Source organism: Camelus ferus, chromosome 8, assembly GCF_009834535.1.
Source record: "Camelus ferus isolate YT-003-E chromosome 8, BCGSAC_Cfer_1.0, whole genome shotgun sequence".
NCBI lineage: Eukaryota > Metazoa > Chordata > Mammalia > Artiodactyla > Camelidae > Camelus > Camelus ferus.
Genome location: NC_045703.1, coordinates 50119111 through 50145471, shown reverse-complemented (window position 1 = coordinate 50145471; position 26361 = coordinate 50119111). Strand labels below are relative to the sequence as shown.

General features: G+C 39.8%; 1 protein-coding gene across 1 annotated transcript in view; it reads left to right on the top strand.

Annotated features, from left to right (window-relative positions):
• MAP7 (microtubule associated protein 7) overlaps nt 1–26361 on the top strand; it is a 133609-nt gene that overhangs the window by 54511 nt on the left and 52737 nt on the right. The window contains 2 exon segments of the mRNA XM_006188479.3: nt 21155–21256; nt 25726–25803. Coding sequence (XP_006188541.1) covers nt 21155–21256; nt 25726–25803 — 180 coding nt within the window.

Here is a 26361-nt window from a genome sequence, read left to right as displayed (position 1 = left end):
AAGCACTGAACTCTAATTATTTAATTTTATCAGTATTTTTGCATCAATTCCTGGAATCAAAATACTTCTTGTTTTTTGCAACACAAGCGCAGCAACATAGGGTGGCAAATAAGTGGTTTTGATCTTATATGTGAGGAAAAAAAGATAAAATATTAAAATTTATCAAGTACTTACTGTGCTTAAAAATCCAAAAGCAAAATGATCTTTAAAATAAGACTTAACTTTTTTAAGATAAAATAATTCTATTTTAATCTGGGCTTTCCTCCTAGTAGGCTTTGACAGTTTGTGTCCTTGGACTTACATTCTAAAATTACGAAGCAGTAAAAATGTGACGTGAAATGTATAGTTTCCTCCTTGCAACAAGTGAAAAAATTTTCTATATTTTAAGAAAAATATTTTTAAAGGAATAAAGAAAAGATGCAATCTTTCATTTATAAAAGAAGTTGACACATTTTCAAGTAGGCATGATTGAAGGTTGATGCATATCTTCTGCCTTTTTCCCTGAGATGGGTCAGCTATTTCCTACTGTTGATTATCTTGCTCTCTCCCTGACCAGAAATGCCCCCCCCCACCTACATACCTACTCGGGCTTTAGTGTCCTCTGCTCCAGGAAGCCTCCCTTAGCAGAATCTTGTACCGTGGTACTTACTGCATTATGTTTTTTCTATTTCAGTCTCTCTTGAGAGACTTTAACCTTGCTACCATTATCTTTGTGTTATGCCTGGAACAGTGCCTGCTTGTTAAATATTTTGCTGAGTAATTACATATATAAAACCATCCAACACAGGCCTCTCACCCCTTATTCATTGTACTTCTCTGTGATTCTGTATGCGGATCGTGCTTTGACCTTCAAGCTCCTGCTCTAGCCAACCACGCTAACCTGCCCAGCCCAGCCAGCAGCCCATTGTAATAAACTGAGTTTAAACTGAATCTAACAATATCAGACTGGCCATCAGCCCAAGATTACCCTTCACAGCAGGAGCGAGACCAGGCATGAAGGTGACGACTAAGCCAGCCACTCCCTATTTACGTCTGTCTGTCAGCTTCAGACTTTCAAACTTCTCGTTCTGTTATCGTCTTACCAAAATTTCCTTTCTTTCAGGCCTATACTATCTTAAAAAAAAAAGTGACTTATGTCTACTTAATTATTAATATAATCCTAGCTTGTTTCTGAACTAGAAACTTGTGATTTCTTATGACAGCCCAGTAGTGGGAACCACATCTATGAATTCAACCAACCACGGACCATGTAGTACTGTAGTATGTGCCACTGAAAAAAATCTACGTATAAGTGGGCTCACCCATTTCAAGCCCATGTTGTTCAAGGGGCAGCTAGATAGAGGGCCTGAAAGCAGTTGCATTTCATTTTGAAAAGTGAAAAAAAGAGAGAGAGAGAGCGCAATAAACTTGTTACTTTTATTCCTGGAAAATCGGAACTGCGTGGGTCTGAGGCTCCTGGGTGCATCCTGAGGCTTGTATGCATCGTGCACAGGGTTTTAGGTGTTAACTCATCAACAGCACAGTTGAACATAGAAGTAATGTCTCACTTTGACTAAATACAAATTAGTACAATTTAAGAGTGAGCTGCATGTGTCAACTGTACTCAGTAGCCTGAATTTTGGCAGAAAAAGTGATTGAAACATTTATCTTATATCTGCTGTCAGTTTGCGATGAGAGTTATTTATTGTTCTCTCCATTTTATACAGTTTACTTAAGCTAGGGAGAGGGAAAGCGAGAGCTTCGAGAGAGAGGGAGGAATAGGATTTCATCCCATGTGGATTTTCTGTAATTTCGCTGAAGATCTTGCTTCCATTTCTCTAGTCTTGGAGACCACTGTTTTTCTTTAAAACTAATGGTGGCTTTATTATGAATTCATTAGTATTATGAAAACACTGGGAAATAGTAAAACTACTGTGACTTCATGTGTACTTGCCCATGCATGGCTGAACTTTCACAAAGCAAATATGCCAGTTCTCCATAGGGTCAGGACAGGTCAGCAGAGGCACGAGGCCTCTCGTTGCTTTTTCTCATCAGAAAAAAATAAAAGAAAAAGCCACTGAACAACATTGTAAAATGACTATAAGTCAATTTTAAAAATGTTTAAAAAAGAAAAAGAAAAAGAAAAAGCCACTGGTCTCCTCTCACGCCCCAGGAACAGGTCCAAATTATTCTCCTGGTTATCTAGTAGGTGAGTGTGTCTAACCCGTTCTTTCAAAAATCAGCATGGTAAATGAAAACCACACAGATTCTGGAGGCAAAACAAGGCAGATCCATACCCCATTCTGACCGTGTATTCTCTGCCTCTGTGTTTTCAATGTAATGTGCCTACAGGAATTAGATGTGATGGAGGTAGGAGCTAGCACAGTGCTCACTATATTAGATAGGACTTGATAGATGACTCTCACAGTTGTTGCTTTTATTATTGTTACTAATATATTTTCTTTCTCTATAGTGGTTCTGTCGTCTTAAATAACTTTTTAAAGCTTGAATTTTCTAATGAGCAGTCTGTGTTTCTCCTGTTTTACAGTGTTAGTTGAATGTTTTCAGTGGTGTTTTCCATCTTTTTTCTTTTCTCAGCTTTGCCTCAGGCAACTTTTCTTTCCTTTTGTAGTTAATCTGATAGCAGATAAGAGAGAGCAGACTCAAAGTCTGCTGGGCAAGAGTTCAGTGAGTAGAAGTAGCATATAGTGAATTGGATATTTCTCTTTTTTGGGGTGGGGGTGGGGGTAATTAGGTTGACTTATTTGTTTTATTTTTAGAGGAGGTGCTGGGGATTGAACCCAGGACCTTGTGTATGCGAGGCATATGCTCTACCACTTAGGCTATATCCTCCCCCCTGAATTGGACGTTTCTCATTAAAATTTAGAGCATGGTTTCAAGTAATCTAAAAAGGTTTATAATTATTTAAAACCAAAATATGAATATAGTCAACATTTTGAACATTGCATAGTATTAAGATTGTTTCTCTGGGTTTGATATTCAGCCTAAACTTTTTGTTTTAGCTGAGTTTTATAAGAGGTCTAAGTTTTTTTTTTCCCTAGTGAAATAAGAATCAATAAACTTTTAAAACTGGTTCAGAATAATTTCCAGATCAATGGAAATGAAAATGTGTTGCCAGCAGATGTTTCATTGTAGTTTCTTATGAAATGACTGCAAATTCTCTTTCCCTAAAAAATTAGATGAAACCATCATTCTTTGATTACAGTGTGTCTTGCTGTGTTCCTCTTTGGGTTAATCCTGTATGGGACTTTCCTGGGCTCTCCGGGGTGCTTCCTAGGCTTGGATGACTGTTTCCTTTCTCGGGTTAGGGAAGTTTTCAGTTATTATCTCTTCAAATATTTTCTCAGGCCCTTTCTCTCGTTATTTTCCTTCTGGGACCTCTGTAATGTGAATATTAGTGTGTTTGATGTTGTCCCAGAGATCTCTTAAACTGTCCTCATTTCTTTTCATTCTTTTTTATTTTTTTCTGTTCAGTGGCAGTGATTTCTACTACTCTGCCCTCCAGCTCACTGATCTGTTCTTTTGCCTCATTTATTCTGCTATTGACTCCTTTTAGTATATTTTTCATTTTAGTTATTGTATTCTTCAACTCTGTTCTTTATATTTTCTAATTCTTTGTTAAAAACTTCTAACTTCTTGTTCTTTGCATCCATTCTCCTCCTGAGTTCTTTGATCATCTTTACAATCATTACTCTGAACTTTTTCCTGGGTAGATTTCCTATCTCCACGTCACTTAGCTCTTCTGGGGTTTTATGTTGTTCCTTCATCTGGAACATATTCCTCTGAGGCCTCATTTTATCTAAGTTGCTATTTGTATTTTTATGTCTGTGGTTGGTTAGTTACGTTTTTTGACCTTGGAGAAGTGGCCTTCTGTAGGAGACATCCTATGCATCCCAGCAGTGCCCTCCCGTCTTGCCACCCAAGGGCCAGCGGCCAGCTGGTCCCAGGGTAGGGTCTAGCCTGCGTCTGCAGGCTCATTCTACACAATGCAGGATCATAGGTTTCTTGTTTCAGGTGTCTGCCCCCTGGTGGTGAGGCTGGTACAAGCTTCCTGATGGGAGGGGCCAGTGCTGCCCACTGGAGGGTGGTGCTGGGTCTTGGCCCTCTAGTAAACAGGGTCATGTCTAGGGGCATGTCTAAAAGTGGCTATGGGCTCAGGAAGTCTTTGGGCAGCCTGCCTACTGATGGATGGGGCTGTGTCCTCACCCAGTTAGTTGTTGGTCTGAGGTGTCCCAGCACTGGAGACTACAAGCTGTTAGGTGGGGCCAGGTCTTGGTGCTTATGACCCAAGATGTCAGCTGCCAGGAGAGCTCATGCAGATAAATACTCCCTGATATGTCCACTACCAATCTCTATGTCTCCAGGGTGACCACAGCTGCCCCCTGCCTCCCTAGGAGACCCTCTAAGACCAACAGATAGGTCTAGCCCAGGCTCTAATCAGATTACTGCTTTTGCCATTGGTCCTGGTGTGCTTGAAATTTTGTGTATGACTTTTAAGGGTGAGGTCTCTATTTTCCCCAACCCTGTGGAGCTCCTGCAGTCCAGCCCTGCTGGCCTTCAAAGCCAAATGCTCTGGGGGCTCTTCTTCCCAGGTCTGGACCTCCCCGGGCTGGGGAGCTTGACGTGAAGCTCAGAATGCTCACTCCTGTGGGAGACCCTCTGCAATATAGTTACTCTCCAGTTTGTGGGTCCCTCATGAGAGGGGAGAGGACGGGATTTGATTATATCACGAGTCAGCCCCTCCTACTCATCTCGTGTGGTTCCTTCTCTATGTCTTTAGCTGTGGAAGATCTCTTGTGGTAGGTTGCAGCCTTTTTCATTGTTGTTCTGCATTTGGTTGTGATTTGGGTGTGCTGGTGAGAGGAGGTGAGCTTAGGGTCTTTCTACTCTGCTTTCTTGGCCACGCTTTCAGAAACGGTCATTCTTATACGCAAGTTTAGCTCAGTGACCTCAGGTTGATGTAAGTCAGACCAGTTTTGGTGTTTGTATAACCCCAGCAGAGGCACTACCTGTATTGACTGCTATAGGTAGCAGCGAGTTTCAGGGAACCGCTCACAGAGATGGTGCTGGCTCTACTCCAGGGTACAGTGATACGTCTGCTAACTATAGTCTTAGGAACAAAGCTATTTGGCTTCTTTGCATCTCTGTGGAGTGAGCCAAGGGCTCTGGGGAGGGAGGTAGGGAAGTCCCTCCTCTGTCAGCACTGCGTGAGTGCAGAGATGCTCTCTCTGGTACAGGTCTCTTGTGAGTGGGACCCAGGCCTTGTCCAGTTCCATTACCAAGGAGTCTGAGGGGGCTAGTTGGGCTCTCATCATGGGACATCTCACACTGACTAGAAGCAGCAACACCTCCAACACAGACCAGACAGCCTGGGAGTCGGTCAGTGGAGGGAGGAAGGAAGGGGCAAGGAGGCAGTTCTTTGCTGAAACTGAAGATGATAGAATGTACCTTGTGTGGTATTTCTGCTGTAGGCAGTGTTTCTGACAACGATGCATGTCATTGTAAGACATTTTTCTTTGTTATAGAGATGTTGCTCTACCAGATATACAAGTAAAATTTCAGGTAGCCAAGAGGTCTCAGAAGTTCATCCTTTTAACCTGTTTAACCCACCTAGTCTAGCCCAGCACAGTGCAAGTACACTTGGAGGGTTTTAAAAATCAGCCTTGATGATGAAGATGAGACATAATGATGTCATTTGTATTCATTCTTGTCTCCGTGTATGGTGGGTTTATTATACCATCATGTCATCAATGCTCATATTGCTGAGGCTGATTTATTATTAAAGATGATATTAATACAGCAAAAATTGTGTATAACTGGTTATTCAGCACAAAAACTTAATCATTTTGATGTGATCACACATTAATTTGATCATTCTGAAGGCCAAGGTCCACATATGACTTTAATGTGATTTTTTTTTTTTTTTTTTCAAATTAAGAGGCTCTAAAATCAGTCTGGCGAGTTAGAGAAGGTAAATGTCTCCTTGTGTGAAGTTCAGCTTTCCCTGAGATGGGTATCAGCCGGCCTCTCATCGTCCCCATTCCTTCTCTGAGGTGAAGCAAATGCTTGTCCAGGATGTTTTCAGATAATGAAAAAGGCTTTTCATCTTTTAGACGTAAGAAAAATGAAGTTTTTGTCGGGCATCAGTAGTCACTGTAATTTTGCTACTGAATATTTGTTTACCAGGTCAAGCTTAGGCTGCCTGCCAGAAAATCTTGCCTACAGAAACCTGATTAGCATATCCAGAAGCACTAAATTGAGGAACAGATGAATGACTGTTTCTAAGACATTTAAAAATTCAAAATGGCTAATTATGAGCAAACTTCCTTTCTCAACTAGTTCTAAAATATGATCATCTATGACCCTTACCTTATACATATTTGGTAAACTTTTGTAGAGTTTAAAAAAAATTAGCCATTCCTGATGGTTTTGTTCCAGAAGTTCATTTATGAATTGGCTGTTTGAAAGCTGGAACACACTCTCATTATAAAAATATTGCATGTGCAACTGATAACCCACAAAAGCTTAATTAACCCATTATGTAGTAATGTTACCATAGAATCTTTATGAAAAAAATACTCAGAATTAGACATTCAACGCTTTGTAAACATCTATCCTAACAGCACGGTGATTTACCCTTCAATTGCTCGTACTCTGAAAGCTGATTCTCTGTCTCCCCGCCCCTTCTCCCGTCCCTGTCCTCACCCAGCTGTAATGTTCTCCTTCCTTCGAGTACATGAAAGACCAAACTCAGTATCGCAGCCTCTCCCTACCTCACTGTTCACGGAAAGCACACGGCCTTTTGAAAATTTTCTGAGGTCTTTCACTGCTCTGACACAGGAGGTAGAAGAACAGAAATGTTTGAAGAAGCCTTGGGCTTGTGCTTCATTTGTAAACTACACGGAACCCACATTGCTCTGTCGTTCCCAGATCATTGCTGGTACATCTCGGGAAGGTGGCAAGTTGGAGGGACACTCAGAGACTGCACTGAGATTCACTCATGTCTCACTAGAAAGCTCAGATAGTTCTTTAAAGAAATTTCCTTTCTGACAGTAATTCTGCTGGGATTTTGAAAACACAGCTGATTGTCCAGAAGCAGGTTCTTGGATAAAAAGGGTGGGAAGACTGTCAGGGCCAGTGGCTTAGGGACCAGTGACGAGACCAGTGTTCCCTGGAATGGAAGGAGAGCTGCTTGGCTAACAGCAGCTCCATTCCTCCCCACCTCCACTTAGTAACTGTTGAGTTTTTTCCCTTTCTTCTAGGAGGAGCTATCTGTACAGGTTAACCTTCCCAATCTCCCTCACCCTCCTCCTGGTTTCTCCAAATGCTGTAGCTACCAACTCCCAAACAGAGGTTGTCAAGTAAGAAATGGCCTCATAAACCACATTCCCAAAGCACTTAGAGGAAAGGAGGCAGTTTATCAGCTTAATTTTGGCTTAGCTATTCGTGACCCTAAAAGAGCTTCAAGATTAGGCAGATTTAGAATTTGTAATTGCATTCTCTCATTTGAAGTGGATGTAGCCTACTTCAAATGAATATACATACTGGAAAATAAGCATATACGTTGGCGCCTGTAAACCAAATAGCCATCCGTGTTCCATCCTATAAAGAGCCTTTCTGTCTGGCCTGATACCGTTCGCCAGGTTGCAACACCTGCCACACAGTCGTCTTTGTGCTTTTGAGAGCTGGCAGACCTCTGTAAAACTGCTTGCTTGTTTTTCAGACTGGGATCCTTTCCTTTAGTTCCTCATTTGTTCTACATCGAGATATTCAGTTAGGTCCCAAAATTCGAGATCCTCTATTTGGGGATGTTTTGATTGTGGCAAATTAAAGACATTGAACAAATCAAAGGCCATGTTTAGTAGAAAGATAATAAAGCCAGCAGAACACCATGTTTTAAATCTCACTTCTTCCTTGCGGAAGGTTGGAGGGATGCTTTGTAATTTAAATTCCTTTTTCTGGCCTGACACAGTCTTTGGGCCTACCAAAGTCTTGGCTTAGTCACATTTCTTTGCAGTCCAGGATGATAGTCTTAATTATTTAATAGATTTAACTGTGTTTTCAGACCACAAGCCGTATACCCTTGAAAGTCACTAGCAGTGTGAGTTCTCAGACAGCGCCTGTGCAGAGATCCCAGGGTGGGAGTCAGCGCTGTCATCGCAGGCGCCATTGGCCTTCTTCCCCACTTTGTCACCACCAGCTGATAGTCGGAGGAGGAAGGAGCAGCTTCAGCGTTCTGCCCTTCTTGGCACTTCCTGGCTTAACAGCATATGATCCCGGCTTTGCAATGGACACGAAGGTGGCCAGGAAATATTCTTCTACCTTTTGCTGCACTGCTCCATTTCCTAGGCAGACAAGGTGCCAGAGAAGCAATTCAATTCCAGCCCAGCCCAGTGTCTCCAGCAGAGCTGGCAGAAGCCACAGCTTGAACTGATACACATTTGGCTCACAAAACTGAGAGGGGAAGTGTCCGCGTGGAACAAAGCAAGTTGTTCAGCTTCTGATTCAGTCCTAAAGCTGTGGCTCCTGGCAGATCCCATTCCTGCCTTTGTCTCCCAGAAAGTCGTCTTCTTGGAGTTTTCTTAGTAGTCCTCTTCCTTGGAAGTGGTTGCCTTCTTGGTAGAGTCCAGACTGGCAGAAGCAAAGAGGCCTAAATGGCGAGAGATGAATATACCAACCCAGGGCAAGGGACCAGGTGCTGGTGTTGGTGTAGATGACACTCAGTCAGGGCTGTGGTCTCACACAGCAAAGAAGACTTCGAGAGAAGGTGAGAGAGGAGACTATGACACCTGATTCTTGTAGGCATGTATTGGAAATAATAAAATACAGTGCAGTTAAGAAGGAACTTGAAAAGTGGGCTAAGTAAGATTATGAAATGAGAAAAAGAAGGGACAGAAGAGTAAGTAGCATGTTTTGAGTAGATAGACTGCAAGTATATATGCACATAGAAGTTTTTTTTCCAGAGAGAAAGGAGGGAAGGAAGAGCTTTTTATTTTACAGCTTTATGTACTATTTGAATTCCCTAAACCATATGATAGACATTTTTTAAAGATAAAATGAATAAATGGATTATTCAGGTGATGGGATTATGGACCTTTCAAATTTTTATCTTCATAGTCTTTCTATAGAAAAGCAAATAAATGTTGTTTTTAAAAATACACTAAATCAACTGAAATTTTTGTCTTTATTTATTTTTATATGCAAGGGTTTGATTAATACCTACTGATACATTTATGGAATTGCTGGTCGAGAAAGTAATTCAGTCTTGCGGCCAACTTGCGAGTGCCTCTGCGCAGTTAATAAGCAGTTGTGTAAGGACCTTAAGGCCAACTGGCTAGTTGGAAAAAAGGAGAATTGTGGCTCAGGAATTATCAAGAGCTATCCAGGTTTGTGCTGGGGGCACCGTGCACATTCTTTTCAGAAATCTACTGGTTTCTAAATTGTTTGAATTCCTATGGAACCGATTTCTATCACAAATGTTATTAAAACCCTGATCTGGCATCTCTTGCTCTTTTTTTTTTTTTTTCCTTCTGATCTTGCTCCTCCAGCTGTTTTCAAAACTAAATGCAGATCTGCTTTAATATGGTGAATCAGCGCCTGTTTTGCTTTCTGACTTCTGGAAGAAATTGGAATAAGTCATAATGTACCAAATGAAGGAGGTGCTAAAATACGCAGTTTGTACAGAATCCCCAGTGTGTGGAGCCTGCTTGTGAATGCCTTAAACGAAAAGCCAGTATCTAAGACACAACGTTATGAGATATTTTTATCATCTAACCACCACCTGGTTTTGTGTGCCTTGTTTTTTCCTTTCTGGGTCATCACTGTCCTTTGTAGCCTTTTATTATCTCCCACTCCCCCACCTAAATTAAATCCTTTGCCTTTTCTGAATCTCACCCACCTTCAGAGCCCATTTGGAGTGTCACCTCCAGCCCTCAGTGATGTCTGGGCTCAAAGAGGTGATTGTTGGGGAATAGAGGAGGTGGGGGCCAGCAGGGTGAGCTGGGGCCAGATTTTGGAAGATATTTGGAAGGCTCAGGCGCTTGGACTTCATTCCATAATTAATGAGAACTCTGTCAGTTTAAGGATTGCTTCTAATCGTGAATACAGAATCAAAAAAAACAAAAGACCCAAGGATTAAACAAATTAGGAGTTTTCTTTTTGCTTACCTACAGGAAACATGGACGTGAACAGTTGCTAGCATTTGTTCAGCAGCTCACAAATGTCAGGGCCAGGGCTCTGTTACTCCCATGATCTCTCTCTCATGATAGCCTTCTGGTTGCCAGGTGGATGCCCTATGTGCAACATCACATCCATGTTCAAGAGAGGAGGAAAAGGAGGGGAGAGAAGCAAACCCATCTGTGTCTGCTTCTCCTTTAAGGAGCATTCCCACAAACCCCAGCAACAACTTCAGTTTTCAACTTTTTGGCCAGAACTGTGCCTTGTGGCCAAACTTCTGTTAGAAAAGAAGCATCAGGGAATAGATATTTATTGGGTAACCAGCATGTATGGACACAGCTTTCAGTATGTAAGTTGGCAGTATGAATTTCTAAGCAAGAAATGTTGTATCAAGCATTTCCTCAATTGGGTTGGGGGTTTTTGTTTGTATTTGGGGGCTTTTGTTTTGTTTTGTCACTATACAGCACAGTTTTTTGCCTTACCTCTCATGAGATTACCAGTATTTAGAACTTTTGGAAATGCACATTCTAAAAATCATGTACAACAAAACAAAACCAAATGCTAATCAGTGTGGGGCACCCTTGGCGTGTAGTAAGTCAGAGAAAGGACTGCGTTGGAGGTAGGAGTAGCTAGAAAAGACTTCATGAGAAAGAGACTTGAGCTGGACTATGAAGACTGGTCTGGATTCTGTATGATGCTGTAATGGTGGATACATGACATTATATGTTTGTCAAAACCCAAAACAGCAGGAGTGAACTCTAATGTGAACTGTGGACTTTGGGGGATAATGATGTGTCAGTGTAGGTTCATTGATTGAAACAAATGTACCACTCAGTGCAGGATGGTGACAGTGAGAGAGGTGGTGCATGTGTGCAAGTAGCGGATACTTGGGAACGCTGTGCTTTCTGCTCAATTTTGCTGTAAACCTAAAACTCTCTCAAAAAAAGGGGGGGGCTATTTTTGAAAAAAGAAAAAAGATGGATTGGATTTAAGTAGTTGGAGAGATAGTGAGGCCAATGTTCCAATGAGAAAAGGAAAAACTAACCAGTCACAGAGGTAGAAACGTCTTCAGCATACAACAGCAGGATGAGACTGGGATGGCCCCTCATCTTAAGCAGCCGTTAAGTTACATGTTCAATAGTTACCTGAAGTGAATTGGAATAAACTTAACCTTTCATTATGCACTACTCACTCCTATTAAGTTTTTCAAGAAGGTTTAAAGTTAAGTATTTTACTATTTTGTGCAGGGGAGGAACAATTAATGATTAATATTCTGCAACCATGTGTTTACCTCACAGATTAAACTCATTCAGTCGACTAATACTCAAAGGATTAAAATTACTTTCACATCTCTTTGCAAAACTGATATTTAAAACAGAATCCCATTTTTATTTGGGATTCATTTTAAGAACTGTACATTTACTACCTTGATAATTTTATTTTGCACTTAAGTATAAAAATCTTTTCTATTTTGTGGCCAAAATAATCATTTTGTAAAACACTACCATCAGCCATTTTACTTTTCTTTAAAGTAAACCATAATTCTGTTAAAAGTAAAAACAATTTCTTTCAGTTGGTTACTTTAATTAAGCACAGAGTATAATAAAATTGAGTTCTAATTATTTTTCTCTCCCAAGTTATTTAAATAGTTGCTTTTAATTACACATTGAGTTTAATTGAGTTGGGTCTAATTTGATAAACTCCCTATCCAGCTGTGGAAATTTAGACAATTAACTACAATCTGTAATTTACCATTTCTCAGTGTGACTGGAAAACTTAAAATGGTTTGGGTTTTTGCCCTTTTTCTGTACTTTGCTCTGTACTTCGCTGAGTCATAAGCATGATTCATATTAGGGGGCAGAGATGATTTGTGTAGCAGTTTGCATTGTGGCTGGTGACAAGTCTCCAGGGAAGTACGTCACCCGTGGGGATGAAAAGGCTTGTTTTTTAACCTGGTTTATATTAATACAGGTGGAAAATACAGCATTTTCTATTCTGTTTATGGTATTGCCATCTGGCTGGAGGAAGGCTTTTGTTTGTTTTATTTATTTTTTGTTTGTTTTTAGATAAAAGCCTATTTCATTGAATTTTAAAGTGTGTGATGTTTACTCCTGTCAGTTAAATGTATTAGAAGGACTTTGTAACATGAATTAAGGAGCTACTTTCAGTGGTAAACAAAACAGCTTAAGAAGCAATCCCTAATCGTTCCCACAAAATATATAGAACACGTGCTTTTCTGAAATGCTTTTCTTCATTTCAGCTAAAGTGGATGTTTCTTATCTTATCAACAGATTATCAAATCTCTGAAGTTACTTTGGGAGAAGATTGGGGTATGCAGGTCTCTGAAAGATGAATGCTTGTCTGGTCACCTTTCTGATTCCAGCCAAGGCTGTGACGTTCGCATGCTGTCTCCTCTGCTGGACAGGCAGTGTTCTGCTGTATTTGGAGACTGACCCTCTAATTCCTGAGATACTCACTGTAAACAATACTGGGCAAACTTTTCTATTATGTGACTGCAAAAACAGTCATTTGATTTTGAATCTTGCCTGACATAATGTCAAAACCAGCCTAGAATTACATTAGTTTTTCCTTTTCTGACATGGGAAGAATGTGACTGTGATCTGATGATTCTTTCGGTCACTACAATCTTGGCAGCCAAAAAATGAACAAATGTGTACTTTTTCTTTTCACCTATCTTGTCATTAATACTTTTTCTTTCTGGGCTTTTGCCACAATTTGTTTGGGGTACACCATCCACCCTCTCTTCCCCTCTTGTTTCTTTCTTCAGGCATTTATTCAGTGTCAGTGTCATATATGCCAGATAGTGGGCTAAACACTAAAGGTACAGAGTGTAAAGATGAAGGTGTCCTCCCTGCCCTCAAGTTTCTCTAGTCTAGTAGAAACTATCATAGCTCTACACCTAGCCAAGTATCAGAGACTAACTTAGCCTGTAGCTCCATTTACTTGGAGACCATCTATGGTTTTTTAAGCTCAGAACATGATGGCTGTGATCAGACGTCAGCTCTTTGGAGTAAACAAGTAGCCCGCTCCTTATCCCTTAAAAATATCCTGGTAACTTGTTTGATAGAACTATCTTTTGCAGCCATTTAAGTAATAATTATATTTTTCCTACTGTGTAATTCAGCAAACAAGTGGATTTTTATAGAAGAGGTTATGATAATGTCAGTATTTTTATCATTAATGTATAGATGACAGTTCAGTACAACTGCTTCAGCTTCTTTATGGAAGTTAATAGATTACAAACTTAATAAATACGTACATGTGTCTGTTTCATTCTTCATGCCTTGTTGTCAGTTTTGAAGATGAGAAGTGACATTTCTGGTGAATTCTCTCCTCATACGTCATATAACTATACACGACGTTGGATTGTATTTGTAAAATCATTGTCTTTGCTTTGGGTTTGTGTTATTTCAGTATTGTACTAATTTTTTGTCTTATGATTGAATATTGTTTTCCATCACCATCATAATTTTTTTTTCATTATAAAGAAATGAAGTTATCAGAAAGTGACTTTCTGTCACTGTTCTTTATTGTTGGATGAGCTCCCTCCAAATTTTAAAACCTCCACAGGGTCTTATAAGCCTCTAATATACTATAGGCCAAAGTCATTACTTTTTGGTCTTTTAGAGTGTGTGAAATGCAAAGAAAAAAGTCTTAATTGAATTGTTTCTGTCACCAGAATGAATAAGGAAGATGCAATGTATGACTCAGATATACATTATTATCAAATGTTCTCATTTAATTGCATTTGTTTTTGCAACCAAAAATGAACAGTAGTGCTGAATAAATGGTTCTTATCGCTGTGTCAGATTAAGTGTGGCCAGATGTTATACCATACCACAAAGTGGATTTATTCTGATGCAGAAGGGCAAATCAGACTCTGCACTCTTTTTCAACATCTGTAGTTACAAACGTTGCAACGGTGCAGTCCCTGTAAGTTTGCATAGTGTGGTGGCTTCTTCCGCACCCTGGGCTGCCTTGAGAGTGCCTTTAATAATACTCATCAGCGTCTACCCATATTTTATTTTCTTGACATGCCTGCAAAATTGCCTTCAAAAACACCCCACCTATTTCCCAACCAGGCACACTTCCTCTGTTCCATATTTCCTCTTCCTGCCCACCACTCCTGCTCCCTAGAGTTTGTGGCTGGGGTTCCATTTCCTGCAGGATCTGAAGCAGAAGAGACCCAGGGAGCTTATGCAGGGTCCCCTCTCTGCCCGGTTTCCCTCTAGGATGGCCACGCACTCTGCCCCTTCCCTGCTCCTTGATGCTCCAACTACAGGAATATATTTCACCATAGTCACTCATGCTTCTTTTTACCCCCAGTGGTTAAAAAATCATCTCTTGGTACATGTTTCAGGTAAGTGAGAAAATCTGAATAATTAGTAAATTATGCAGAATGTGGAGTTCTAGTCCGATTTCCTTTTATTGTTGTCTTTAAGATGATAACCTTTTTAAATACATTTTCAGCAGGCTTATTGGGCCTCACTTTTCATCTATCCGGAAGCCCCAGAAGCCACTGAAGCTAAAGTAGTTCACAGCTAGAAGTTCCGTGTGGCTTGCTCAGTGCCTTTCCATCGCCTTCATGATAAAGTGCATACTCTTGGAACCCAAGGAGGCTTTGACCTTGGCCTGTTTGTCTTATTTTCAACTGCCTGCCTCCCTAAACCCACTGTTCTGACTAGACAGTCCCCTGATTATCCCTCACGCTTTAGCCTTGGGGGTTTTGCATATGCTGTGCCTCAGCCAGGAATACCTGCTGCTTATACAGATTCTTCGAAATCTTTACCCAGTGAAGTTTTCCATCACCACCACCTCCGTAACACCTTCTTCCACCTCTGAATCCCTGTAACACTATCTGTATCACTTACTGGGGTTATTAATCATCTGTGGCGTATTGATTTTTGAAAACTGAATCAGTCTATTGTTGTCATTGCATGTATTTGCCCATTGTCTCCTCCAAATGATGATAAGCATCTTGCAAGTAGATGCTCTGTCCTGCGATCTTTGTATCCTTGATACATAGCACAGTGGCTGGCCTATGGGAGTGCCTGTAAATGTTTATTGAAAACGTTCTGTAACATTTCTGAGCCTGGGAATATGGTGGTTCTATTGGTAGTAACAAGAGACTGACATCAGGGATTGTCTTGATTTTGTGAGGCCAGTATGGCTTTTGACATAGTTTCAAGTGACAGCAGAGATACATGAGCACATATTCTCTAGAAGTGGAAGACTGAACTGTACTGAGAGAGCATGTTTATACATGCAGACTTGAAAGTGTTATGTGACTGACATCAAGATTGTGCTTCAGGCCATAATAGGGGAGAACTTTTCTGAAGAGAAATTACTGGAGGAATCAAAAGCTCCCTAGAATTAGGAGTCCAGAAAAGGAAGAGATGGTAGAAAAGATGCCTCATTCACTTACTATTTTACCAGTATTGAGCGCAAGGTGTCCCACAGTATAGGGTGTTGACAATAAATGTGAGTAGGAAGAACTGAAGTCAAGTGGGAAGTGACACCTAGGTTCGTCCAGCGCTGACTCCCAGGACCATTGATCATTCCCACACAACTTCACATAGAATTATGAGGAATTTTTAATATTTACTTTTATTGAAGTATAGTTGACGTACAATATTATGTTAGTTTCAGGTGAACAGTATAACAATCCAACAGTCAAATACATTACAAAATGATCACCATGACAAGTCCAACAGCCATCTGTCACCATATAAAATTATATCAGTATCATTTATTGTATTCCCATGACTCGTTCTTTTTTTATAACTGGAGGTTTCTATTTCTTAATCTCCTTCACCTCACAATTATGAGGAATTTAAACTGAGAAGCACTCCATCATGTGAAATAATCAGAAAAGTCATTAGGAGTTTTGAGATTGCATTATCCCCTTCTTATTCTAATGCAGCTTTCATAAGTAATATTGGATAAAGTATTTAATATCTGTGATTTAAATGTTACCATACTCCTGGCAGCTACATTAGAATAAAATTTTAACTTGCCAAGTATATGAGCAAAAAGATCACAAAGTAGAAAATTTTAGGTAAAACACTCTGAACTACCTGAAAGTTACTCTGTAGTCTTTGTATGTCATTATTTTAAACGAATAACATTCTTCAATTGCCGTAACAGTATTTTGCAGCCAAATTTTCAGATAATCTATTTGTGATTCAAAGTTCTGTGATTCACTAGAAAGACTCAGCATATAGTCATACTTATGGCTAAGATTTATTGTAGCAAAAAGACATAAAGCAAAATCAGGTCTTCCTAAGGCAACACGTCATGTGTGATGTTAACTCTTTTCTGCACAGGTAGATTGAAACTGTGAGATGGAGGCACATGAAGTTGCAACATCATCAGCCATCTTTTACTACAAAAGAAATGCCAGTTGCTTGTGGCTCATCCTCTGCTTTGTCTTCTGGTTTACTCTCCCAGAGTTACATGTGTATCCTGGGTGCCGTATTCCACAAAGTCCAACTCATACGGCACCCATACAGAGCTGGGGGTTGAAGGCTAAAGTGTTGCTGTTGCCCAGCCCATAAGCCATATATTGTTTTAAATAGTGACAGAAATACATTCTTTTTTGGATGTTAGGACCAGGTATCATTCAGTGAGTTTAAACTCAGCATGGTCTGTAAGTTTGTGATCATAAATGCCTTATAAGAGTAAGCATTTTTACTAAATTAAGCATTGGTTGGGCCAGTTGTCTTGATCAATTGAGAGAAGACTCTTCCAGCAGACCATACAGCTGAAAATAGAAACAAAGCAGTGAGAGCCCATGACATTTATGGGAAGACATTGCAAGGAATGCAGCGAATCTAAGAGGATGTGGATTATAGAGGCACGTTTGTGGCACAGGCTTGGAGCTGCAAGATTTTTACTAGATGAAAGCTCCAAGTGTCTGCTGCCTGTTTTGTTGCAGTGATTTACAGACAGGGCCCCAGACCACAAGGGCGCTTCTCTCCATCCTTCCTCTTGTCTCCAACACTCTCACATGTGACACTAATGGAATAAAGCTTTCAAGCTAGCAGGAAGATCAATAAAAATTTTATAAGGCTTGCAAAGACTTATTGAGCATCCTAGTATATGGTTCAGTTTTCTTTTTTGAAAAATGAAAGAAAAGAGATTCAAATAATACTGTTAAGCCACCTGAGTCATTTTTAAAGTGGTATTATTTTAATGGTAAATTTAAAAATAGTATATGCGATCTTACATGCTAGTTACCTAGGATTGCCAGATTTTTAAATGTTGAAAATCTTAAAATAAATTTCTGTTTTCATTGTGTTCTCAAACAGTAAAATTCCCTACGCTTTGTTATAAAAAAAAATCAGAAGATTTTATTTTCCTGTTATGATTGAGGGTTTCTTTTTAAGGCTCATACTTACTTAATATGGTGGTAACTTGAAAGGCATTAAATCTCAGGAAAACTGTCATCTCTTTAAGTCCCAGAAAGACTGATAATTACCTCTTCCCAAGCCAGGTTGTACCCTGGAAACCATAGCAATAGGTCCCACCTATCTGAGGCCCCCAGGAGGTGTGATTGTAGCTGAGCTGAAAACTTCTGAAGCCAGCAGCAGAGCCAGACTCTGCTCCCCGGACTGTCACCAGGTTGACATAGGTTTGCCTTCCCTGTTAGCACTGAGTGAGCAAAGCCCAGAGAAGCTAGAAACCCAGTTCCCCACATTTTGGTAGGAATAGGGAGAGAGCCAAAAATACTTCTACCATTTATTGAGCCTCGCAGTGGGCCCGGCAGTCTCATTTAATTTTCACAACTCTGGAAGTGTTTTCCTGCGTTAGAAGTGTGGAAACAAAGACTGAGAGATTAAACGATGTGCTGAGGGCTCACAGCTCATAAGTGGCAGTGCCAGGTCAGCTGACTCTAAAGCACACACCGCCTCCCCCATGACCTGAAACACAGCTCTGCACACAGCGCCAAGTGCTGTGAGCGTGGGAGGCCCAGGACTTCCGAGAGGAGCATCAACGTTGAGAGAAAGGGGGCTGAATGTTTGTTAAACACCTCTGTGTGCCAAGCCCTGTAATAGACTCTTAATGTCCATCTTTTCAGTTAATCCTCCCAACAACCCTGTGAGTTAGGCAGTTTCACCCCCATATACCTACTCAGAGAAGTCAGGAGACTTTCTGAAAGACACTCAGCTCGTAAGTAGCAGAACTCACAGGTCTGTTTGAGTTTATCTTCAGTCTTATACCATGATAGAGTGTTAACCACAGAAGCTTTTTGAGAAATAAGGAGCCTTGCAGTGTGGAAGGGAAAGACTGATAGTAAAGCAGAAACATGGCCAGAAAACTTTAGACAAATGTTCAACCTAATGGTTAAAAATCAACAGTATATAAACAACAACAACAAAAAAAAAAGAAAACAAAACAAAAAAAAAAACAAAAAAAAATCAACAGTATATAATCCTGGACTAAACAGCCTGATAACTTTTTTTTTAATGAAAGTGCCGGGGATTGAACCCAGGACTTCATGCATGCTAAGCATGTGCTCTCCCACTGAGCTATACCCTCCTGCTGCTGACAACTTTTTAAATTATCTTTATTTTACTAAATTTAACCTATTCGTTTTATATGAACTGAACAAATTTTTTAAAAAGATAGATTTTAAGTTTGTCTCGTTATGAATAGGACTCAAAAGGTCTTTTGTGATAGAAATGAATTCTTGAGATCCAGATGATGATAACATGGGCAGACCGATGTTCAGCTAGCGTAGATCTAATAAAAGTCAGATGTAGATAAATTGGAATTCAAGTAACCAGACCTCCAGTTTAATTGAAATTTATTTTTTACATTTCAGTTTCAAGACAAAGCAAATTACAACCAAAAAAAAAAAAAACTTTTATAAGGGATTATTTGGAGAAGTCACTTGCACTGGACATGTGTTCTTTTTAATCTCCTTTATGGTTGACTGTCACATAATATTCAGTTAGGATGGTTGTCTGTTGTCAGGACCTGGGGGCACTGCAGATAATCTCCAGAGGCAGATTAAATTATGTCAAATATACCAAGGCAAGAACAAAATGAGTATGTTTGAAATATATTCTAAACAAGTGGTCCTAATTATCTTTAGTTAGCTAAAAAAAAAAGTAAGATCCCTTAAACAGCTTACTAATTAAGGCTTTCTTGCTGTGTGCTGGAGGTGGCTATGTAATACAAAGAAAATAAAGAAAATAAACTAGTGTAAGCTTCACCTGCCACGTGGTGATAACTGGCAACTTTTTTTTGGCAAGTGAGATGACAACATGTGTTACAGCCATCGAGGTTTATGTTTGAACCTGTTATTTAAAGCCAACAAATTATTTGAAACTGGGCAATTAAACGGTGTTAATTAAAAATAGTGTCTAAGAGACTTTCTACTATTTAGTCTGGTTTTCTATGCTAGCTATTACTATACGTAACTGAGAGAGAGAGCCATAAAAATCTGGTATGTTCTTCATTCAGAGTTCAAAGGTAAATTTAGTAGCTTTTTTTTTTTTTAAGTGCATCTTGGGTACCATTTTTAAATTTAGTCTTCCTGAAGCATAATTACTATTACATCCTTTTAGGTTCAAAAACCTTAAACAAGTGATTCCTGTTTTTGAGTTATTATCCATTTCCCTCAGCCTAATGGAGGAGATAGTAAATATATCACGTGTCAGGGGATAAGGGCTACAAACAAAGCAGAGTAAGGAGGAGTGGGGAGTGATGAGTGATGGGGGTGCTGTTTTAAACAGGTTAAGGGGACTCTGTAATGTCAACTTTGAGCAGAGAACCAGTGGAAGTGAAGGGGAGACCCATGCTGATATTTGGTAGATGCAAAGGCTTTGAGATGGAGAAGTCATTATGATCTGAGCAGAGTAATTAAGAAGGAAAGTGGTACACGGTGAAGGCCAAACCATATAGTACTTTGTAGACCATGGACAGACCTTGAATTTTACTCTGAGTGGGATGGCGACTGTTAGAGAGCTTGGAACAGAGGAATGACATGACTTAAGGTTTAATGGGATCCCTCTGGCTGCTGAGATGAGACTAGACTGAAGAGGAAAAGGGGTAGGATCGGGTAGACTGGCTAAGAGGATATCGCAGTCACACAGGAAGAGATGGTCAGAAAGGTAGTGGTGATGTTTTTTAAGGTAGAGCTGAAAGAACTTACTAATGGATTGAATTTGGGGAGTGATAGGAGGAGAGGGGTCAAGGATGTCTCCAAGGCTCTGGGCGTAATCAGCTGGAAGAATGCAATTGCTTGACTGGTCGGGGAAGACTGTGGGTAGAACAGGTTTTAAGGCAGAGAGTAGGAGACAGGAGATCAAAGGCTTGTTCTTTGACGTGATTTCTGAGAAGTAGCAAATAGGCTTTAAATATCTTTTGAAAATATGTTAAATGATGTATGTAAAGAACAATTTACCTGGTCCTCTGGAGGACCCTGTACTTTATATAACCAGAGAATTGCCTGATACTTCTGCCCTTTGTTCCTCTCCTAGAATTCATTTTTCTTAGCCTCTTGAATAATCTGTTCCAGTACATTTGTTAGAGGCTTTCTCAACATCCCAGTGAGTGATATCTCCTGTTCCCTTTAGTGATCTACTTGGTTATGTTCTTGGAATGTTTGGGTTCCTAACACATGAACTATGTAAGAACAAAGATCACAGACTCTAGATTCTAGTCATTCTTCCCCATGGTGGCTTTATGTGTAAACTGGGACAGCCTGGGTGAACGATCTCAGGGACCCTGAGCACATCACTGCTGTAGGACTGGTCACTTGAGCTGAGGCTGACGGGTTTGGGATGTGTCCCTCCTGCACGGTCTGCTCCTTGGGTGCAGGGCTTGTAACTACTTAACTTTTTTATTTCCTGAATCTAGCCTAGTACTTAATACGAGAGTGGTGAACGTGTCTGAATAAATTTTAAGAAACTAAATGTGTCTTTTCTCTTTTGTCTCATTTGTGCAGCGCCTGACAGCCACAAAGTGCAAGATAAGAAAACTGCTGCCTCCAACCGGCCCTCCTCTGCTGTTTCAGGACAAAATAGCAACCACTCAGGAAATAGACCAGGTACTGTGTGTTGCCTTTGCCCTGGAGAAGGGAAGCTTATCTCCAGAGCCTTAAAGCTTGTTAGAATATAGGAGAGCTTGCTTCAAGTCCTGCCACCAAAACACACACTCAGACTGACCTGTATGAATTTAAGTCAGAGAACCACTCGCACCTTCATACTCTCTCTTTAAAATGGAGATTCAAAAATATGCCCTGCTTTACCTCTCAGAATCATTTTGACAATCAATGAGATGATGTATCTGACTACAATGTTTACTGTCAAGCAGTGTATTAGGTAATAATTTTTCCATTCTGTCTGAAATGACAGGTAGGACACAATTTTCTGTACCTGTATGCCCAGCATTATTGCATGTCTCTTTTGTGACTTTTTCAAAAAACCACTTAAGGAAATCATTACACACAGCAAAGCCAGTATAGAATTATGTTTTTGTTCTCCATTCCCTGCAATGATTGTACACCTACACAGAAATTTCATTTAATAGCCTATGATTCACGGACTGTTCCACTCAGTGATACAAAGAAGCAAACACTCCGTAAACATAATATGAACAGTTGAATAGACAATGCAGTTGCTTCCAAGTATCCAACAACCATTGTGTGGTCCTCGGGAGAGACTTAATGTACAGTATGATGATAAGAAGCCATCAAAGGAAGGTAAAGGCACATTGAACACTCCGTGAGGTACTTGGAAGCTGACTTCATGCTGCATCCAAGGCCAGAGTCACTCAAGAACAGTGAAATCAGTGAGAATAAAGATGGAAATAACTGTATCTAGCCTCATAGAAAACTAACTGTTGCACCTAGTTTTGTGGGGCTTTTTTCCCACTTGGAAAAGGTATTGAACAGAGCAAGTAAATCTGACTTGCCATGTAGGAGATGAATAACAGGCACTATTGCAAGGATTGCATGAGGAACCATTAGTGGCAAATGATGTGTAGTTTAAGTGGAGTTTTAATTCACAGCCTCAGATTTCCCCATTTTGCGTGCAGTTTGCATTTTCATTCATTTATCCATCCATCTATCCACCCAAAGCCCAGCCACCATCTAATGTGTTTTGAGTAGTTGCCCTATGCCTGGGACCATGAAAGGTATTATATGAGTGAAACAACAGGATCCCTGTCCCCACGGGGTTCATTCTAGTGGACTTTTGTTCCTTATGCTCCAGTCAGCATCCTTGTGGAAGTAGAAGCTCTTTAGCATGAAAATCCCATTTGTTTTACCATGAGAATTGAACATAACTAAATGGTTTGTACTGTTTTTTTTCCCTTGTTCTTCCCATCAGCTGTCGTTTCTAATTCCTGCCATTTTTCACTATGGCATTTATACTTTTATATCCTGATAACTTGTTTATTCATGTGGTATTAGCACTGTATAGATACTAGGGATGTATTATTAAAGGATGCAATTTCTCCCCTCTAGCTGACAGTTTGATGGACTAAACCAATATATGAATGGATCATTCTAACAGCATTTCCAGTGTGATAAGAGAGAGATGTAGAGTGCATAGAGAGCACAGAGGCCAGAAAATCTTGTCTACCCCGTTGGCCATCTCTTTATCGAGCCATTTGATTTGTATTGTTAGAGTCAAGTTCAGTGAGGAGACATTTCCTTTTAGGTTGTGTCTTTTGAGTATCCTTGTGTCTGTTTTCTTATACGTACACATAAGCAAAGGTACATTAGAGACTCTTACTGTTAAAACCACCAGGTTGTTTTCCTGAGTATCTCTGAAGATGGTATTAGAGGTTCCATGTTGGAGGGCTAGGCTTGGGTAAAACCTTTTGATTTTGTGGAATATGAGTCATGAGAATGTCTAAAGCAGGTGACTGCAGTTTGTTGATTTTCATACTCTACAAACTTAAAAAGGAAAGTACATGCTATATTTAGGGATTTTTTGACTATTGCTTTAACTGGATGTAAGTATCCTGACTGAGTGAAAAAAGGGTCCCTTTTAACACAGTAAATTTTAGTTAAATTTCTTGCCTTCCTTTACTTGCTGATACTTGAGCTGTGGTACATCTCTGATCTAGAAGGCATCTATTCACATACAAATTGTTAATATGTTTCCTTTAAAACACATAATGGAAGGCCCTCATGGTGTTTTAGAAGCATGGGCACGCTATGTCTCACGTTACCAGGAGGGACAGGTATTCTCAGCTGTGAGTACTTAAACCCAGTCCCAAAGAGACGCTTTGTAAAATTACAGGTCTGTTTATGACTGCTGTTTTCCTGAAGCAGTTTGAAATGGTTCTTTAGAACTCTATCGGCTGCCTCCAAATGATTAAAAGTTTGACCTAATTGAAAGAGAAAATTGCATATTCTTCCTGGACCACTGTGTATGTACCTGAGAAAAGCAGAAATTCAAGTTTATTAAAAATCCCTCTTTATTCCTGTCCCTCTAGTATTCCCTACCACAGGTCTTTAAGAGCCACTGAAACTTCATTCTTCCTTATTATTTATAAATAAACTTCCCTCATAGAGAAATGAATGACTTGCAGTCTTCTAGCCCTTCTCTGATGGCTGTATCATGCCATTCTAATGACTCTGTAGGTGCTGTGCTGTGAAAAGGATGGGCATGATTGAGTTAAAGACATGATTTTTAAGCTCTTGCTCTATGACATAACTGTGCCACCTTCCTTAGTCACATACGTTTATTTCCCTCAGTTTTCTCATCTGGAAAATAGGTATAATAACTCTTCATTGAATGAATAGATGCTTGGCTAACTTGTAGGATTATTGTGAAGAATAAAATGATAATACATATGAAAGTGCTTTGTGAAATGCAAAGCCCTAACAGAAGCAATTTATTGTACTAACAGTAGTTGTTCAGATAGAAGTCAAGGTCTTGTGAGTTCTTGAAAAAGCTTCTTCGTCAGTGAGACTCAGTGAGTTGATTTTCTTGATCTTTGAGAGTCACTCTTTAGTTCCAGTGTTTGCAGGACAGTCCAGGTTTACACCCGTCCCCATAGAATATTACCAGCACTCATTTTCACTCTTAAAAGTGCCCTTGTTTGGATGGTCCCGCTTCTCTTCAGTCATCACAGGCAGGAGATTGGATGCAGAGTGCACCTGGGACCATGAAAGGTATTATACAACTTTACCTCCACCAAAGCCCTATTTCTGTTAAAACTTTTCCTTCTGAGAATAAGTAACTTAATTCTATTCTAATAATGTTAGATCTATTGGGAAACAATGTGAAATGTTCATGATGTTAAATTATTTTCTATACCTTGATTTTGTTCCAGGGAAAAGTGATATGAGAGTAGAAATGAGAATGGGACAAAGAATTATAGAAAATTCACTGTTTACTTGCAATTGCTCGATTTTTTTTTTTTCCTGAAAGCCTACCTTTAAAGATAATTTTTTTTATCAGTTTTTAGTTAGTGAAGCTTAAAATTGTAGTTGCTAGCATTTCCATTTTTTAAAGTCTCTTATCAAATACAGGATTGGCATTAGTTTACCCCAGTGGTGTATGTTAATGTCAGTTTAAAGGCTCTGAAAGTCAGCTAGGGTTGTTGGCCCATTTGTTCATTCATTCGTTTAATGAATACCTATCGAATGTCCTCCTTTCTGCCAGCTGTAGTCCTAGGACTGGGAATAGAGAGAGCCATGAACAAAACTGACCAGACTCTGCTCTTCCCTACCCCCATTCACAGCCGTCTTTAGTCTGCCACAGGTGTTATTGACACTCTAGCACCGTAAAGTGGTCTCTTACTGATGTAACCAGAGGGATGGAAACAGAATTCAAACTGAATACTATTTTCTAGTACCAGGTTCCCAGACCCAACCAAAATCATCCAGCATATCACAGGCACTATGCGTCTTAGACCAGAAATGTGCTGTATTCGTTCTTTACTTCCTCAAACCTAATTCCTAACAGTGACTGAGAGTAGTGCTGAAATGATAAAGGCCAGTGGGAATTATTGGAGTCTTAAGCATTGGCCTTATTTTATACTGTTTATTATTATATTTGTGTGGCATTGTATACAACCTGGATTGTTACATAACTGTTGTTACCAGACAGGATGCAACTTGTGTCACATAATTCATATCCCATTAACAGAATCTGATTTTAAAGACTCTATTTCATAGACTTTCTATAATGTGCTTATATGGCTTTTATAATGACTTGACTTATATTGTGAAATGTTTACCATGATACTTAACAGTTAACATCCATCATCTTACACAGATTTTAAAAATGGCTTTTTTTTTCCTTGTGATGAGAACTCTTTGGATCTAACCTTTTATGTAACATTTTAAAATAGAAGAAAATACTTGAGAATTCTCAGGAAAATTATAATACAGTGTTATCACTGAAAGTGTAGTCATATGTACTAATTGTGATATTACTATATGTTAAGAAGTAGTAATATTTCATTCATCAAATTTACTGGACAAAAAGGTATTTATCAGTATATATCATTTGGGTTTCATCTGCTCTTTTCTCATGTTTTTTATCTCCTTTTCAGACCCTCCGCCTATGCTGCGGGTTGACGACCGGCAGCGGCTGGCCCGGGAGCGGCGTGAGGAACGGGAGAAGCAACTAGGTATCGCCCGCCCTCATCTGGTCTTTCCAGGACACCGTTGCTGAAATGTTACCTTTTCCCCCTCTAGGATAATGGACAATTAACACTGAGTGAAGGCAGGCATCATTCTAAAGACCTGGCTCTCTAGCATGCCTCTATGAGTTTTACCAATGGGTTGGGAAACAGATAGTATGTGTTACAAACACAGAACTAAATTTTAAGCAACAGTAATGGCCAGCCCAGGATTAGGCTCGTTTTCATGTCTTGTACTGTAATGACAGTCTAATGTGGCATTGCAGGGAATGTATGTATGGGAGGTGTGATGGCTTGGCTTACATTTTACAACTGAAAAAATGCCAGGAAAGTAAGCATGTAAGGTTCTTTTTATGTGAACAGTTATGAGACTGTGCACTGCTGGGGCACCCAGTGCTTTCTAGGCTAAAACAATGCTGCCGTTGAATTTACAGACGGATGCTGCCAGTATGCTGCCAGGAAAAACACAAGAGCCAGTGCTGAGTTGTCTGATTTTTCTTTTGTTAAGGCCCTTGCAAAAGGTTAGCAACTGCAGTATTTGCCATC